The sequence below is a fragment of the Phaethon lepturus genome, unplaced genomic scaffold (genome assembly GCF_000687285.1).
Source record: "Phaethon lepturus isolate BGI_N335 unplaced genomic scaffold, ASM68728v1 scaffold574, whole genome shotgun sequence".
NCBI classification, from domain to species: Eukaryota; Metazoa; Chordata; class Aves; order Phaethontiformes; family Phaethontidae; genus Phaethon; species Phaethon lepturus.
This window is the reverse complement of record NW_010533709.1, coordinates 15,843-34,562: the sequence shown is the minus strand read 5'-3', so window position 1 is coordinate 34,562 and position 18,720 is coordinate 15,843. Positions and strand designations below refer to the sequence as shown.

General features: G+C 37.0%; 1 protein-coding gene across 4 annotated transcripts in view; it reads right to left on the bottom strand.

Moving 5' to 3' along the window:
* Nucleotides 1–18,720, bottom strand: part of PAM (peptidylglycine alpha-amidating monooxygenase) — a 78,863-nt gene that overhangs the window by 46,773 nt on the left and 13,370 nt on the right. For all 4 annotated transcript variants that reach the window (XM_010285259.1, XM_010285260.1, XM_010285261.1 and 1 more), the window contains exons 4-6: nucleotides 15,788–15,875; nucleotides 9,342–9,427; nucleotides 7,637–7,720 (exon numbers count right to left, since the gene is read on the bottom strand). In XM_010285259.1, the coding sequence (XP_010283561.1) occupies nucleotides 7,637–7,720; nucleotides 9,342–9,427; nucleotides 15,788–15,875 (258 nt within the window). The remainder of the gene's footprint in view (nucleotides 1–7,636; nucleotides 7,721–9,341; nucleotides 9,428–15,787; nucleotides 15,876–18,720) is intronic.

Sequence of the window (18,720 nt, the reverse complement as noted above, 5' to 3'; positions counted from 1 at the left end):
TCCTGCTGTATCACCCACATTTTCTCTGTTCTACAAAAGAGCCAAATAAACAATATATTGTAGAAAATAAGAGATTTTCAGTATAATAACATCCATTCATATAATAATTTTTATGCAAAAATGCATGTTTGCACAGAAAAATAGTAGACACTGAAAAATTAATCCAAAATTTAAAATAAAAATTCTCCAATTTGAAGTACAGCTTTCAAATACATTTAAAATATAGTCTTCAAATGCTTTTTTAAAGTTACTTCTTAAAAATGGGAAAAAAAATGTTTCCATAAATACATTCAACACATGGTAAGTCATTTGCAGGGTATGGCAGAGAGGTGATGAAAACACTACCATCCTGTTTTTAAACACCGCTGAAAAACTATCCCAAAACAATAAAACCAAACCTGTCATACACCAAACATGTCACGTTTGAAAACTCTAACCCTTACTATGTCATAGTGTCTCTTTTACAAAAGACATGGCAGGAGGTGGGAAACAACTCCAATATATTTCAGTCTGCCCATATTAAACCGTTTTCATACTATTTAAATTTTCAGAGTATTGAAAAAATTATCATTCGTATTTTCACCTAAATCAAGAAATTTCAAAATAAATTGAGGACAGTGGGAAAGTTATTTTTGCTCCTGGTTGCAAAGGCAATCATATTAATCAGTGTCGGGAGAAAAATAAATCAGCTTCTGGCACAAGAATCTAATCTGCAGTGCTGTGTCAAGAGTAAAATAATGGATGGATACACTGGTCTAGATTTTTAAGAAATTCCTACAGTGTGTTATAATTTTGTCTCTAGTCCTATTTAGCCACGACTGATCTAAACATTTTTCTAACAACTACAGAGGTATGCTGGAAATGCAGTTTCCTTGCTCCTCCGCCCGTACAGCTCACATCCTGAAACACTCAATGCTGATGAACCTTTTTTTTTCCACTGCAACCTCTTTTCGAGCTTCACTGTGTGACCTATGCAAAAATATCCGTGAACAATGCACAAACCAAACAAAATCTCCTTTCCAGTCTGTCAGTCCAGCTTACCTAACAATTTGATTTCTTTGTTTCTGCTCTGGGACGAAGTTACTAGTTACTATTTGTCATGTGGCACGACTGGAAAATGCATTTTTGTAACTCAGAAACAGGTTCAAATGAAAGCCAACCATCCATGCAGATTTTCCAACTCAAATGAAACTAGAAGCTGGCTTAGGACTGCTTTTTGTGTGGTGTGCAAATATAGTACAACCATACTAAATATTTCCTGCTTTTATTTACCTATGTCAAAAAAAATCAATGGTATGTGTTAAAGCCTAACGTTGGCTTCAGATTTTAAATACCTTTGGTTTAAAAACTGTACATGACAAATTTGTAATGGCAATTCCAAGTTTTAACTGCCAATAAATGCTTAAATTAGTTAAAAAGAATCACCTATGCTATTCCTGATAATCATGTTTTCTAGGAGAAATATCTCAAATACTAGAAATACTCACAGTTTATCAAATGAAGCGCTCATAAATGAGGAGAAGCGAAACTATCCTAAACAGAAATACTGTTTTTCTGTAGGCTAATTTTAATAAAACTTCCAGGGCAAGTCTGACAGCTTCCTGCCAGTCTGTCTATCCAGATCTACAATCCTGAACTCTTTAGTTATGTGTATGATAATCTGCCATAGAAGTTGAGACTTAGAGGGCTTCCTAGATACTTAAAATTCTGTGGGTTTTTTACTCAGAATTATAAAAATAAACACTCTATAGAGAACACTGTTCAAACTGTTTATTCATCTCCTTCATTGCTCTATTTCTACTATTTAATAGGAACAGTATAGCATTCATACAAGGCTACTAGAATACTTAAAAGCTTTCACTGTAACAGATTAGTGCTTTTTATGAAGCTCCAAACCCCTTGTTATTTCAAAGTCAGCCCTTTGATTTGTACCAGAATCTCCACATATGGTCTCAGAAAGATAAGAAGTAGCCCCAAAGCTGGCGCACAACCTCTGAGCAAGGCAATTCCAAAGCTAACGCCCACTGGGAACTAACTTTGTACAAGTTATATTTAAAAAGACAGAGACTTGCAGCACAAAAATGAACTTGATCTTGTGGAAAGAAAGAGACAGGTTCAGTAGGTTGTATTCAATATTGATACCTAATATTTGATACATAAAGAACACTAGCTGAATTTGTTTTTTTTCATGGGAGTCAAGGTGCTTGCTCTTGCTGATCTGTTCACTCATCCAAAATCAATTCAGCAAAATTATTTTTAAAATTCTAGTAACATGTAGAATGAACTCTACCTTTACTCAGTTTGTGAAAAACAAAATGCAAGCACAGACTCGCCAGTGCCATTTTCGCAACTTACTTTCCAAATAGAAAAGAGACAAACAATTGTAGATCCTGACCCAGTATAAATTTTTTAACAAATACCTTGCAAAGGTCACAGATGACTGATTTGCTGAAAGGATATCATAATATAGCATAGACATGAATGGCTGGGAATATGCAAAATTTTATTCAGGAGACCAATGTTAATCCTTCATGTTATCAAAGAGAAGCACACTGAATCCAATGTTCAAGTAAGATTAGAACTCAAAGTGACAGCTTTACAATTCACATCTTTATGATGAAAACGATTATTTTTAAGACATCCTCTGGCTTGGTGGCCAAAACTAGTTACTCTCACCAGTCAAATAAAACAAAATCAAAACCAACACTAAGAACCCCTCAGCCCCTTACAAAAGCAGGTACGTCTGTGATATTATATGTAATGTCGGTAACATAATTCTTGTAGGGAATGACAGCAGGAAGAAATAATCTATTCTCAGTAAAGAAGTGGGGTTTAGGAGAAGGAGGTGAGAATGCAAATATTATGCATGCCTGGTACAAGAAAAAAGAGGGAACAAGAAAGGGAGTGAGAAAGGAGCAAAGGTTAAACAAAAATTAAAGAATTCCCCAAAAGTTTGCTCCAAACATACTGACAAAAATTACTAATTGCTTCAAAAAGTGCAACAGTTACACACATAGAAAATGACAGAATGCAATTACCTTTCATACATAACAAGATAAAAGAGATTATTGTTGATAACTTTTAATTACTTTGATTCTGGGGGATAATGTCTATATTCTCACATGTGATAGAAAGGACTAAGATAACAGTATGGTGAGTTAGAAACAACTAGTCTTATAGGGAGGGCAGGAAAAAAAAAATTATAGAGATTGGAAAAAAACCCACAAATTTTTAGAAATCAGAGATTGGAAAAAAACCCACAAATTTTTAGAAATCAGATCTGAAGGCACTTACATGGAAGAATAAATCAAGAACAGTGCGACAACTGCACTGCATATCCCTACAGCCCAAACTGAAAGTTGACTGGGTCCCTTTACAGATTTAAAGATGGCTGGATTTATTTTTAATTGAATCTGAACCCTAAACACTTATAAATATACAAAAAAGACATACAAATTTCTGACAATTTTTTACTTGTTATGTAACTGTGTCTACTATATACCATAACTCCAAACCAAAATAATTTTTACTTTTGCAATATAAAAGTGAAGAAAGTCAAATACAGCAATTCCTATTTTTCTAAGATGGTTCTTGGCAGATACACCCTATTTTTTGATTTTCCAGCTTATTTTTTATATTACGTTTATTTTAGACAAGATACAATAAGTTTTATTTTGATATATGAGCATAAAGTGTATATCTAAATATGAATACTTAGCTCTGGATTATAGCTAAGGAGGGAGGAAAGCAGAATTACTTTAATAACCGTTTAATGAAATGAAGAAATATCCTTTTTACAAATAGTTGAAAATGACAGTTGATATTTTAACTATGACTTTTTTTGACACTAACTATGACAATTGACAGGAAACAGAATTGGGTGCTAATACATAAATAATTACTACCTCAAGCCAAATATTTTATATTTGCAATGACTTGTAACTCTGAACAGTGCTTCTGAATCTTTGATGCGCTACTGAAAGCATAACAAGTTAACCAAGTGTATTTCATCATTTGTCCTCTGTTCTGAATTTCAACAACTGCATGTGCTTACATACAAACTGTAATGACTACATTCTTATAGTTTGACAAGCCACAGTTATCAACAGAAATCTCATTCACACAAAACCCCTCCCTTTATATCATTCCTAAGTTTGCCTGTAAAACTAGTCAAAGGTTATGCACTGAATATCCTTGAACAACAAAAGCAATGTTTAGGACATCTAAATTATTAGGAGATTTAAATTGTATTTTTGTCTATTGGGATTTTCAAAGGCACACTACATTAAAAATACTTTTTTCTCACAAAAATGGCCAAAAAGATAGATGATGTTTCACTTTAAAAATAAGACATAGGACTACCATGTAAAAGGCACTGAGGTAAAAGAGAGGGCATTCTGTCATACTCCTTAATTGTTGAAACAGTACATGACCCTAGTATCATCTCCTAAATTATAGTCCTATCAGTTTACACTTTAAACTTCCATAATTTTGCAGGCTTATATCTATGACATTGATATTGTAAGTCCTGCACAAATATTCTAGGCAAAAATAAGGAAGTCTGTTGCAGTGGGGGGTGTTGGTGTGAAATTAAGTTTTAATTTCAGGTGCTAACTTAATCCACTATAGTTTTTCTAAGTGGGTGAGTGGATTTTTTGAGCAGAAGCTTTGACTACCAAGTTAATTTACTAATAAAAATTTCTGAACACATCCTCAACTAATGTGCAATGGAGGTTACTGATCTCATTTGTTTCTTTTTTTTTTAACAACTACATACACATAAATTATACTTAAGAGTGAAAATGAACAGTGAGAACCCCCAGTGTCCCCACATGACAATGAAGAGCAGGGTCTCAACTAACATGCTCTCTTTAGAAGTTTGTAACATAATTATTTGTGATTTTAGCAGGCAAAGAATCTCATGGGCTGAGACATCTGAACTGTCTCATGAAAATAAATTCTTTCAACTTCAGTTGTGCACATTTGCATATGTGCTCCATTTAAACTGTGCTGGCACACTCCGTTTATCCCTTCATCCTCCTCCTCAGTTACCATTATTGCCATTATGCTACAATATATCTTCATGTCATGGTAGAAACCATACCTTCAGCTTCAGACAGTGCTGCGGAAAATTCTACATGAGTACTGCCCAAACCTTTCCAGAGGTGTACAGAAGAGAGGCTGCAGGGCACTGGGAAGTTGCCAGCTACAGTGTAACTTCTCTGTTCAAAACCAAGTACAGCCTGTGGATCATTTGCAATGGTACCACAGAAGGATTCAGAGGCCATGGGCATAGCTCAAACTATCTACAGAATCACAGAATCACTAAGGTTGGAAAGGACCTTCAAGATCATCAAGTCCAACCATTAATCCAGTGCCACCATGTCCCCTAAACCATGTCCTAGAGCACCACATCCACACGTTTTTTGAACACTTCCAGAGATGGTGACTCCACCACCTCCCTGGGCAGCCTGTTCCAATGCCTGACCACCCTCTCAGTGAAGAAATTTTTCCTAATATCCAATCTAAACCTCCCCTAGCACAACTTGAGGCCATTTCCTCTTGTCCTATCACTAGTTACTTGGGAGAAGTTGGTGTAATGCATATTCCTCCCTTAATTTTTTGCTATTATTCAGCTTACTTTCCCTTTTCTGCTTTCAAGTCCAACATTTTGATTATCATCTAGCCCATGAGGATCTTCACATTCTCATTTAAATCCTACACAGTACTGTATTGCAGCCAAGTTTCAAGTGAATGATGACCCACAGGTTTTTTGTTCTTGAAGGCCAGAGAGAGGCTATCCCAAAAACTCCACACAGAACATGATTCACACAGTAAAAATAAGAATCCGTGCATCTCAAATGTTAAACAATGCATTTCAGTTTTAAAGAATGAAGTACAACATGAAGATACAAATAAAGAAAATAATCTATTAAACTTGTCCCAAAAAATCTCAGATCACAAATATCTCAATATGCATTCATGAAATCCAAATTTCATTAACCCAAGCTTATTATGCATGGGGTGGATGAGACGACAGGGGGATGGACTGAAAACTGGCTGAAAGGTTGGGCCCAGAAAGTGGTGGATCAGTGGAGTTGAGTGTAGTTGGAGGATGGTAACTAGCAGTATGCCCCAGGAGTCAATAGTGGGTCCAGTCCTGTTCAACATCTTCATTAATGAGCAGGATAATGGGACAAAGTGTACCCTCAGCAAGATTTCTGATGACACCAGCCTCAGTGGAGTGGCTGATATGGCAGAGGGTCATGCTGCCCTCAACAGAGAGGGACCTCAACTGACTCAAAAACGGGCTGACAGGAACCTCATTAAGTTCAACAAGGGGAACAGAGTGCATAGTCCTGCGCCTGGGGAAGAACAACCCCAGCCACCAGTACATGCTGGGGGCCACCCAGCATGTAAGCAGCTTGGCAGAAAAGGCCTTGAGGGCCCTCATGGACACCAAATTGACCATGAGCCAGCAATGTGCCCTTGCTGCAAAGAGGGCTAATGGTATCCTCAGCTGCTTTAGCCAAAGTATGGCCAGCAGGTCAGGGGAGGTGATCCTTCCCCTCTACTCAGCACTGGTGAGGCCACACCTGGAGTACTGTGTCCACTGCTGGGCTTCCCAGTACAAGAGAGACATGGACATAATGGAGAGAGTCCAAGACAGGGCCACGAAGATGATGAAGGGTCTGCAGCATCCCTTCTCTGAGGAAGGGCTGAGAGAGCTGGGACTGTTCAGCCTGGAGAAGAGAAGGACTGGGGGCAGATCTTATCCTTGTAAAAAAATACCTGAAGGGAGGGTGCAAAGAAGGTGGAACCAGGTTCTTCTCAGCAGTGCCCAGCGACAGGACCAGAGGCAATGGAGACAAACTGAAACACAGGAGGTTCCCTCTGAACATCAGGAAACACTTTTTCACTGTGAAGGTGACCAAGCACTGGCACAGGTTGCCCAAAGAGGTTGTGGAGTCTCCATCCTCGGAGATACCCAAAAGCCATGTGGACGTGGTCCTGGGCACCCAGCTGTAGGTGGCCCTGCCTGAGCAGGGGTGTTGGACCAGATGACCTCTGGAGGTCCCTTCCAACCCCATCCATTCTGTGATTCTGTGAAACACTCACTGACAACAATAAGCATACTGTCATGCTTGAAATGAGTGTTTCATCTTTAAAAAACAAACAAACAACAAAAAAAAAAGAACACTGTCTCCACTAGTTACAACTCTTTCCAAACACAGATACTGTAATTGACTAGCCAGTGTATGTCATCCTTCTCACCAGCTACTCAAGTAAGGTGACTCAAGTCACCTACTCAAGTTAAGTGTTCATGGATACTTGTTTCAACTTTCTTAAAGAAAACACTGAATTATAGAGGGGAAAACAAGTTTCTCCCCACACTTACAATTATGAATCTGGTTCTTCACTATTTTAAGTCATTTGTTCTAGATTTGTTGAGGAAAAAAAATCTAATCACTTTCAAACATTTGAAGAGATAAAGCAAGTTTATAAAGAAGTCAAGTTAATACACAAACTTTATTACAAATATGCCCACTCATCTTTGTGAATGGCACTAGCTACAAAATTATTTTCTACGGGCAATCTAAATAAAACTTATAGAACAGATCTCCAAAATACATACCTCTAAATGCACTAATATCCCCATAGTGTACCTGGAGCACAAAAAATCTGCCACCTGTTTCTCCTCCAACTCTGAATCCAACACCTAGGAGAAGGAAAATGCATTGTTTTCAGAAACAGTAAAATGTAAGATGGTTCACCACTGCTGACTATATCTAAAAAAACAATTCACTGTAATGGCTAAGAGTGAAGGGGTGGAAAATTTCACTTGAGACATCAGTGAAGAAAACATTGTGCTGAAAACGGGGAAAACCACCATCACAACACATGTTCCCAACTAGAAAAAGCAGCTAGGACTTACTTAATGAACAGATATTCTCTCAATCCAAGAATATGAGTACAGATTTGATGTATATACACAACTATATTAAAAAAAAATTAAAAAACAAGTTTTGCCATCCTTGTAGGATTTGGTAGAACTTTTATTTCTCATACAAATTGTGAATGATACAAACCGATTAATGCTGACACTGAGAATGAAAGATAAAAAGATCTGTAGTAAAATATTTTCAGATGTGAATTAATACTGTATGCAAAAAAAATCTTGTGGCAATTATGAAGCTATGCTTCTTGTTGACAGAAGTAAGCACAATCACAGAAGAAAACAGGAATTTGAAATTTGAAACAATGAAATTGCAAATATCACCATCACCAAAAGGAACTTCTCTAAAGCAATTTCTTCCTATTTGGTCAGTGTATCCCACTAGATTAAACAGTAACACCTACTTATAAATGGGGCTGAAGCCTCTTCATGCACAAATGTAACATCATTATGAACGTACCCCCCAAACCTTGTATTTAAGGACTGCTTAGAGACAAGAAAATTATTACTAGCTGGGGTTTAACAGCAAAGTAAATACCAGGCTTCCACAGAATGCTCCAAGCAACATTTTTTTTAACTCGCCATTCTGATAACCAAATCAAATAACACTCGTGCTGATAAGTGTGTAAATGGATTATTAAAAAATAAACCTCTTTATGATACTGTGCACTGCTCCTGGTTATGAAAAGAGGCAATAAAAGACAAAAGAACACATTTTTAGAATTCAAGGTATTTTCAGACTGAGGCTATACAGATAGTAGATATTTCTAGGACCCTTAGTGGTTATTAAAAAGAACCACTTTTTTCTGTCATCCAGACATACCACTCCAAGTAGCTTAAAGAATTTTGGCTAAATTCAGCAGAGTCATCTATTATACAAGGAAATAGGTGTGTAAACACGTTGCTCAACTACATCAAAGCATCAAGAAATGAAAAGCACATAAAATTGTCAACTATACATAGAATAGAGAAAAAATTCAATGTTTAGATTGAACTTGTTTGCCATTTCCCAAACACACTAAAATATTTTAATGCAGTTTGTGTGCTACTGAAAGATATACAAATAGTACCCTTCCAATAACATATAGTAGGAAATGCAAGATTAATGCTATATAAAAAAAAACATTATATTATGACCATTATCTCTCCCTTGGCCTTTTTTCTCCCTTTCTGAAACCCATAATGTTAAGGCAAATAGCATGACAAAAACCCCAAGTATATTAGCTAGCATAATATATTCATAGTTTATGGGGTTGATGTTTATACAGTTTCCATCAACTAGACAAAATTATAGGAGGTTCCTAGATATGCTGGGTTCTTACTTCCACATTCTCTTCTCTCCCTTGCCCCTACACACAAGAACTTCACACTAAGGGCACAATACCTTTGGGTAGCCTGGTGGGTGGAGCATTTCTTGCCCAAGCATACAAAATGTTAGATTTGTCTTTGCATGTTCCTTCGTCACAGTCCCTAAAAATATGAGCAAAGAAAACAAAAGGGAATAGAATTTTTTACTTTTGAAATCAGAAAAGGGCAGGTGAATTATATGCAAAACGACCAATTTTAAGATCTCTGAAGATGTTTTTGGATGTATGTTGATTAAACAGCTCTTTTAACGTAGACTGCTTTTCCAGATATCATTAGATCCTCCATCTTCTTCCCCTCCCTCTGCCTTAAGATAGTGTTAGGCAAACCATAGACAATTCTGATATTCCCTGCCAGCCTAGTCGGCAATGATAAAAAAATTAAAGCAACCTTTTCTGAGAATGAACCATATGAAAATTTCCAGCTCTATCAGCTGAAGGGCCACTGATAGTGGCTGCCACATTTACACAGAGGGACAGGACTCATGCACAAAGCAGAAAAAACCCCACAAGACATCAAAGCTTTAAGTCAAAATTGGTATTTAAAATTAATTTAAAAATCATTGACAAAAAAAGGTGACAGAAAGCTTTATATGAACCAACAGGTAGGAGGCACTCATGCTCTTCCCTGTGCTTAATGCAAGCCCACTGCTTTAAGTTAATTTTTATTCCAGTGCACAATTTCTTGTTTTTCATAAACAGACAAAAACATACACACAAAAAACAAACCCAAGGGGAAAAAAAAAATTGCCACTAGAGACCACAAACAGGTCACAAATACTCACAATAACTGACAGCTCTACAATTGTCCCTAGAGTCTGCGGCTAACACCTTGCAGGTGACACCAAGGGTGATGCCTGAAAGACACCTAGACTGTTAAGCTCTAGATACCTTGAACCTGCAAGAACTAATAAACTTGGGGCACAGACACTACCGAATCTGTAAAAGGCCAGTCAGACACAGTTGTGCAGACAGCACAAAATATCTGGACCACATTCAAGAGGGCGTTGACTGCCATATGTGGTTGTAGGCTACAGGATGATATACAGATAAATAAACAAGGGACGCTGAGGGGCTTTCCAAACACCCAGCTAGAAGGCACTTTTCCCTCTCAATCCTCTATTAGGGAAAATGGTTGTTTACAGCGTGTATTTGTGCCTTCCTCAGTGGCAAAGCACCATGGCACTGAGCACAGAATGTAGAAGGCACTCCACAGGGGCAGCGTACACAAGTATGACTTTTAGAAAGCCTCAGTCTGAAACTATTCAGACTACATCAACTGCTCCAAGCCAGATGTAATGGAGGTTGACACCCATGCCACGATTTCAATCCAAAACTAAATGGTACAGCCACTTCTCTGTGTATTACTACTGGTAAAATGAGACCCAGGAAAATGTTTGTACACATGAAGCATGTTTCAGTCACCTTAAATACTGGGGAAAATAGAGTCTCACACAGTGTGAGGAAGAGTATAAAAACACAAAAGGACTTTTATGCCTGAGCCATATGTGCCACCTCTTAGAACAAAGGATGATGATGCTTCCCAGGGTGCTCTCCCAGGGATAACCAGTTCTTCCAGTGCATAGGGAAAACCACCTCAGTGGCACATTATGCATTTTTGTGATCCCCAAGAGCCTTACTGCAGCGTATCCACTGTGTTTTCTTCTGACAGCAAGCATTGCCATAATCGTCAGACTACCAACAGAAAGAGGAACATACCACTTCTTCCTTTTCATTAATTTTGCTCGTTAACATGTATTTCTAGACCTTCACAACTACTAGTTTGGTCGTCTCCCCCTTCAAACATGCCCTGGTGAACAAGCAAAACTTATTCCAGGCTAAGTAAAATGTTTCACAACTAACGATTCATGTAGCAGCAGGTAAAAGCTGCCCAGCTTTCAACCGCCACAATCTAACTACCCAGAAGACTTCTGGGATCTAACCAGGTATTGATCTGCACAGTTTGGAAATGAGTTGAAGAGATTGGTTAGGAGGCACAACAGCAGAAACCACAAGTACAGTTGCAGCTTCACTAGCACACTCTGGACCAGCCAGTCTTGGTTTATACCACAGTATTTTTTAGAATCACATTAGCTAGGTAAAAAAACTGCATAGGCTGTTCCAAACTTTCTTCCTGAGACACTGGCTGATGGAGGGCAAGACTGTAGGGGAGAAAGATGTAATACACACATTGGTCTTTCATTATGCTTAAAAAATGGTCAACCCTTCATTTAGCCATCAGTGCTGATCCTGAAACATCAAGTTTTCAGGAAAAAAACAAACCCAGAGGAGATTACAAAGAAAAGTTACAATAACTGATGAACAGATTTAAAAGCAGGAAGCTAGTAAAAAGTATAAATTTATAAACAAATAAAAAAATTTAGCCAATCATTGAAATTCATAGCTTCTTTACATGCAAAAAATCATGAGATTCTGAACAGAGTGAGTAGCACAGAATGCCTTAAAAATGGACTGTAACTGCATACTATACAGTATTGTACCAATAACTAATTCAGACTGTGGTCAAAATTGGGAGGGAAGGAGGTAGGGGAGGGCGTGGACTGAGAGCTTGCTGACTGCTTCTTGGATCTTTGTTTTTTGCAAACTCTCCTGGACTTTCCAAAGGGATTCTTCTCAATCTTGGGTAATCTCAGGAGCTGGGTCTTTTAATGCCACTGGGGTTTTGACTGATTAGCTACACTGAAAGCAAAATATTTCACTATGTCAGCAAGATCAGTATTTGGCTATCCTTTTAGGATATTTGCATTGTTTAGGAAAACAAAGAACTATTTTTATTTCTTTTTCTATTATACTCTATTCATTGCTTCTAACCAAGACTTGTATAAAGACATAATTGAGGCAACTAGGTAAGAAAAATGATCATTTTTCGTTCTTGAGCTGAATGGTGCAGAACATTCTGGGGCAGTGACAATAGTAAGAAACTACACTCAGAAATATAAATCTTTATATTGTTCTCACTCTCCCCCAAGCAGTGAAATAGAAGTATTTCACTGAGTCAGTCTTGACAATCTTTTGCAAATTCTACTGCTATTGATGACAAAAGCTTCCAAAAACATGTTCTCCTGCCAACAGAAGCAGCTAGTCTGATGGAAGAATTACTGGGTGATGATCTAAGACCTGTATTTATACATTTGTTTAGATTAGACAACTGTTTAAAGTTGCCCTGCCTGAACTCGAAATAAAGCCTATGTCTATGAATCATCGCATTCACAGGAGCTCATTTCAGTGTTGGGTTTGATGCAGCATGAAACCTGTCTTGCCGGGAGACTCAGAAGTTCTGAATAATTCAACACTGTGTTTTAAATCATTCAAGTGTATTCTTGATTATCTATGGAGAATCTGAACTTTTGATGAATCAGCTCAGGCATGCTACTTTGACTTCAGCACAGTTTATCAGCTCAGGAAAAGCTTCTTGTCATAGTGGCTGAACTGTTTTTAGGACCAATTATGATTAAGAAACAGAAGCATCTACACTTTTTTTGGTACACTGAGCAAAACCTGACCAAATGTGCCCTGGGATCCAGCCCACTTCATTTCTGTGGAAAGGCCTGGGTATTTCAAGAAGGGAGAAACACCCTTTAGCATTTGTTCAGATAAAGGTTCTACCATGTTGCAGTGAACATGCCACTCTGCAGAGCCAGTACAGGTCCCATACTGATCAACACTGTTTAGGCGGCCAAGGGCATTTGCATGAATATCCTCAGGTCACCAGAAAAGCCAGCAGGCCAGAGCAGCATCACAGATTTTGGCTCAGCGCTGCTATGGTTACAGGGCAGCTAATCCCAATAGAGTTATTGTGATGCTCTATCTTCCCCTCTCCCATTCCTCCACACTCAAAACTGGCCTGAATAAAACTTCATGCCTCAGAGAAATTAATTTTGTCCTTGCATTCTGAATAGTCCTAAAGGGCTATTTTTCCATAACACACCTAGTTCACATCATGACGGTATGAAAGATAGCTCTTGACTTGGTATGTTTTAATGTTCTGACGACTGATTACAAACCATCTGACTAATGTTGCTCAGAATTTTAATGAAGAAACTACAATAAAGCAAAAAATCAATGTGGTATGCCTTAATTGAGTAAAAACTGGCTATGTAAAAATGTTGACCATGTAAACAATAAGGGAAGGATCCTTGCTAAAGAAGTCTTATAGTGATGTCCTCAAATGTCAGTTCTCAAAAAAACATCCTTTCCTCTAGTAGATGGAAGAGCAAGTAAAGTCATCACTTACTAGTCTGCAGGTAACAAAAAGAGTAACAAATAAGAAAACAAAATAAAAAATAACAAGGACATTTCATCATTAATACATATTCATCAGAATTACTTTAACAAAAGTGGTTCTAGTGATTGTAAGCCTCTAGCAAATTTGAGCTAGTAGGAAAATGCTTTTAAATTATACATACTCTCTGCAATGACTTACAAAAATCTGCAACAGTTTCTACACATCTGAACATTTAAATGAAAACATTTACTACACAGACATTTATAGATATACACATATATATGTATACACATGCACGTATGTCTATACACATACATTATTATATACACACATGGATACATAGCAAACAGGCATTTATACAAGCTTATGTAAGTGTGTCAAACAGGCATAAATGCAGATGTCTAAAGCTTGTTTTATGTAGAACAGACGTGATTGTCTTTCTACCCTTGCAGATAGCTGTGGGCAGAGCAGGATAAACTGTTGCAGTAACAGGGATGTGAAATGATGAAACACTGAATGAAGAGGTTTTATTTTGAGAATGTAAAGAAAATACTACACCTCAGAAACTACACACAAAAACTAGCAGGATTTAATCAAAACCTGCATATGAAAAATTGGAAATACCAGATTTAAATGTAACACTAATTATGGGTTTCATCATTTGACTGTTAGGCAGAACAATTACGAACAAAAGCAACATTAGCTACCACACTGCACAGATGGCCACTGGTGAATTTTCTGCTGGGCAATCGTTCTCCTCCAGGAAGAGTGATACAGCCAGGCCGCTGAAACTACCTGAACCCTAATCTCAAACCTAGGATTTGATTCTGATTCAGCTTTGAAGAACTTTATGACTTCCAGCTTTTGATCCCTCTCTTCATACCTGAAAGCTCAGGAACTAAACATTTCACTTACACCTTCAGAACATCAGCTAGATGTGACTTAGGCATCCTTTCATAACTTCATCTCAACACAAGCACCTGATCAACCTATAACAATATAATTCTCTCATATAGATATTATTTCAAGGCTCTAATAAAACTATTTCCACACATATGAAAACAAAACAAACTACAAGTACAATATACTCAGTTTTAAATAGGACACTCAAGATGTAAGCTGCTTTTAAAAGGCCACAATGGGAATAGTTTTATGATGGTATATTTTTCACATTTAACCATTCAAAAAGTATATTCTAACCTATACGATACAATAAAAAGAGCACAGAAAAGCTGCCTGCTGGGAAAAGAAATCAGTAGAAATTCTGTGCTTTCATAGTTTTACTTTTGTCTGAACTTTTTAAGCATCTGCTTTTCTTGCAAGACAAGATTACAACATTTTCAGTATTAGAACTGTTGGTTGATAGGTAGAAGGGAAATAAAACTTTTAATGAAAGTTTGTTATATGTTCAAATATTAATAAAATCATGTCCCAAAAACATGCAGAGATTATTTGAAATGCTAAATTCCTATGTTTGGTGAAAAATATATTACACTATACTATTAGCTCTAAATTCCAGTTCTAGTGACTTTTTTGGTAAACGCTTAAAAGATAAACTGTGATTACACAACTCTATCAGAAAATCTATATTAAAATTGTTCCACAGACCAGAATAAATAATAAAAGCTTTGCAGTGTCAGAAAACTACCTCATCTGCTCTCTCTTGAAAACCTGGAGAAAACTTGCAAAATTACTGGACAGACCATTGATTTCCATCCACCTTCACATTCTCTTCACTTTGGCTCCCCACACCTGTTCTAACGGTGCTGAGAGCTTCCCTCTGCCCTCATAGCTTAGGCATTTCAAAGGGCAAGTCAACCACCAAACCACTCAACAGTCTTCTTCAGCTTACCCTTCACTCAGTTTCCTTCCAGACACCTGATACATAGTTCTGCATACACAAAGCAGACAACAACAGAGGAAGCATAGATTTCTTGGTATCCAACGGCACCCTGCCCACCATAGTTCCTGTCTGCACCTCAGAGACAGTCAATTAATCATGAAGAATCAGAAAACAGATCTTTTTCTCCACCTTACACAGGAGTTAGTTAAAAAAACCCAAAACCTTTAAGTGTGGAAAGACTAGAATGTTACACATTTCTTCTTCCTTCCAAATTTTTCTACTTTTCCAAGAAATTGTGACACTGGAAAAGGTTTATGTGGAAACAATTAACAGAAGAAAAGTTAGGTACAATAACAAAAGCAAGTTGCTACTCTTACCAGTAATTTTCGGTAGAAGAGGGTTCATTACATCCAAAGAGTAACATGTGATGGACAGTGTCCATGCTGGCATGAGGCTTAAAGTCAACTGAAAAACAAAATGATAAAACAAGTAAGCTATCCTTACTCCCACCAGGTTACATAAGCAAGAGCATTTTGTTTCTTTTTTTTCTCTGTAATACTAGAAACAAGGTATATACGTCCCTACTCATTTACCTTCTGCATTCCACTTACAAGCTTCCTGAAATTCCCATGCAACAGCCTGTCTCCCAAGCTGTAACACTGTACCTCACTTAGTCATTAAAAACAAGAAATTCCAAGTTCCTACTCAAAACTGCCATATTTTTCCCCAAAAGTTAAATATGACACTTTGTATCCCAAACCACAAAATTTTACTGTAACCAGTCTAATTTCAATCTAGCTTTGAAATTTACACTTGTGATTTAATAATACATTTCTACTTCTTTTGTACTTCATCAAAAATACAAATAAACAGTAAGTTACAGTTAAGAGCAACTAATTTATGCATTAGTGATATCTTCTTCCAGTATTCCACCTGGTTTACATTTTTGCTGCATCTTTCTTGAGACAACAGTTCCAAGAAGGGATTATGATTTATTCTCACTAATATGTCAAACCCTTTGGAATGGAAAACAAGACTTGTTTCAAATCAACACAAACTCACTGCCCAAATATTTCTCATCATTACAAACTTAGACGAAGGTGAATGTTGAGCACTTAAACGTCTGTTCCTTATCCCATGCCACAAACAAAACACCGTTTTTGTTTCTCAAATGTTCGTGATCCTGTTTAGCATTGGAAAAAGATTACCAACATCACACTGTAGTAATATTGACCATGAATGTACAAACATGGCATTTCTAGAAATAAAGCGAGCTACATTGTGTAACTTCCTCTATTACTACTGAAATGATGTGTCAGATGCAGGGAATGCAATGGAATTTTTCGTCACAGAAGACAAAGAAGGACTTTAGAGGGTTTTTAACCTTATCCTACAGCAGAAATTCCAGAAGTCACTCCTGCCCTTACATGTACATAGACACTGAGGAGCCTTCAAGTGTCTTTTAGCTCTTGTAAGAGTCTTAAAAAGGGCAGACAGTGAAGCTGCAAACTAGTGAAATGCTGTTCTGCTCCTGAAGTTTGCGGATTTATCTGAACTCAGTATTTACTCTGAACTCAGTATTTGAATATGTGGCTGAGGCAGGGTTCCTGAAGTGAATGATGATGTGGATTATTGTCCCACTTTCACGAGGGGAAAAAAAAATAATCAAATAACTTCTAAACCTACTTTTGGAGCTGAGGTCTGTTGTGAAATGTGAGGAAAAAGAGTCAAACTTAAGGCATGCAAGTCAAATTCTAGCCTGAAGACACAAGGCATGCTCTCAGATTGTAAGGAAATGAGCACACGAGAGCTGAGTGCTTGTTTTGGAAAGTAAGAGTACCTTGAGTACCAGATATGAATACAGAAGTGCTAAAGTTTCCAGCATGATTACACTCTAAAGACTACATAACAACTACTTTTTTTCCTACAAGCAAATTCTACTAATTTCATAGCTAAAAAACTAATCTGCATTACAAAAAGACCTTCTGTTTTGACGTTTTTATCAGTAACAATTGGTAGTAAAATTATGGTTAACTCTCCCATGAGACAGACAGTGTGTCATTTTATGTGGACTTCTTACCTTAGCTTTCAGGTGTCTCAGGTGTTTTAAGCTGCTGTTATCAATTCAAGCGAGAAATTAAATTTCTGGAGTTTATAAGCAGTTCACACATGTGAAATTTAATGTACTTTATTGCTGAACTTGATACCTATACAGAACATACCGTAAGTAACACCTAGAAGGACAGCCTTCAATAAAGGTAAAATTAAAGGTTAGGCCTCTTGTCTTCTAAAGCCACCACCTGTCCCGTTGGTTCATATTGTCTCACTGTTTTTATTCCTCTACTGCTCTTACATCTTATGTATTTACCCTAATGAGTGTGTCTTGAAGTCTTTTATTCTATCCATACAGTGCCCATTACAATGACATTCTAGTCCACAGATGGGACATTTAAGCACTATTATAAAACTTACTACAAAGACTTTTGTATGTATTACTCTCAGTAATGGAAAATAATGCACTACAGTTAACAAAGCAAAATCGTATTTCTGCATGAGCCACTTGCATACATTATTTTAGCTCAGATATCTCATCATTGCTTCTGAAGGAAGAGTTGAAAAAACTCTCAGTATGCCTGTGAGCTTAAGAGCTTTGTACAGCTGGTTACTCTGTTCCCGTATAGTTATTTTCTTAGCAGCACACCCAGGCTTATACCCCTCCAAACAGAGGGTCAAAAAAAAGCCATTTAAAAAATCCTATGTTGTAAGAGCCATACAAATTAGCATGAGATTCAAACCAAATGCAGTGCCTGTCACTACCAAAGGCTCAAAAAATATCAACAAAAGCCTCATATTCCTAGTTGAGAGCCTCCACATTTTACAATAATGAACAGAAGATTACTCAACAGTTAACTATTTTTTATGAATAAGTGCTAAAAAATGATGACTAAAATAACAGTTTGGTTATATGTACTAAATCTGAATAAAGTCTGACTTACTTTCCTGACCAAGTACTACTATGAATTATGAACACTGAGGAGAAACATGGATGAAGAGAACACGAAGTCAGTTTAATCTTAACAGTATCTAGTTAAGCTATGTATTTAAAAAAATAATTTCTAAGAAGTTCATCTTTACAAATAACAATTCAATGATATAAGTTGATATCCTTTTTTAAAAAAAATGCTGTCTTGTCTATAATGGAATTTCTATTAAAGGAATTTATCAAAATATGTCCACAGTTTGTGAGATTAGGGAGACAATAGAGGCCTTCAATACAGTGAAGTCATCATAACTTGGCAATAGAGAAATT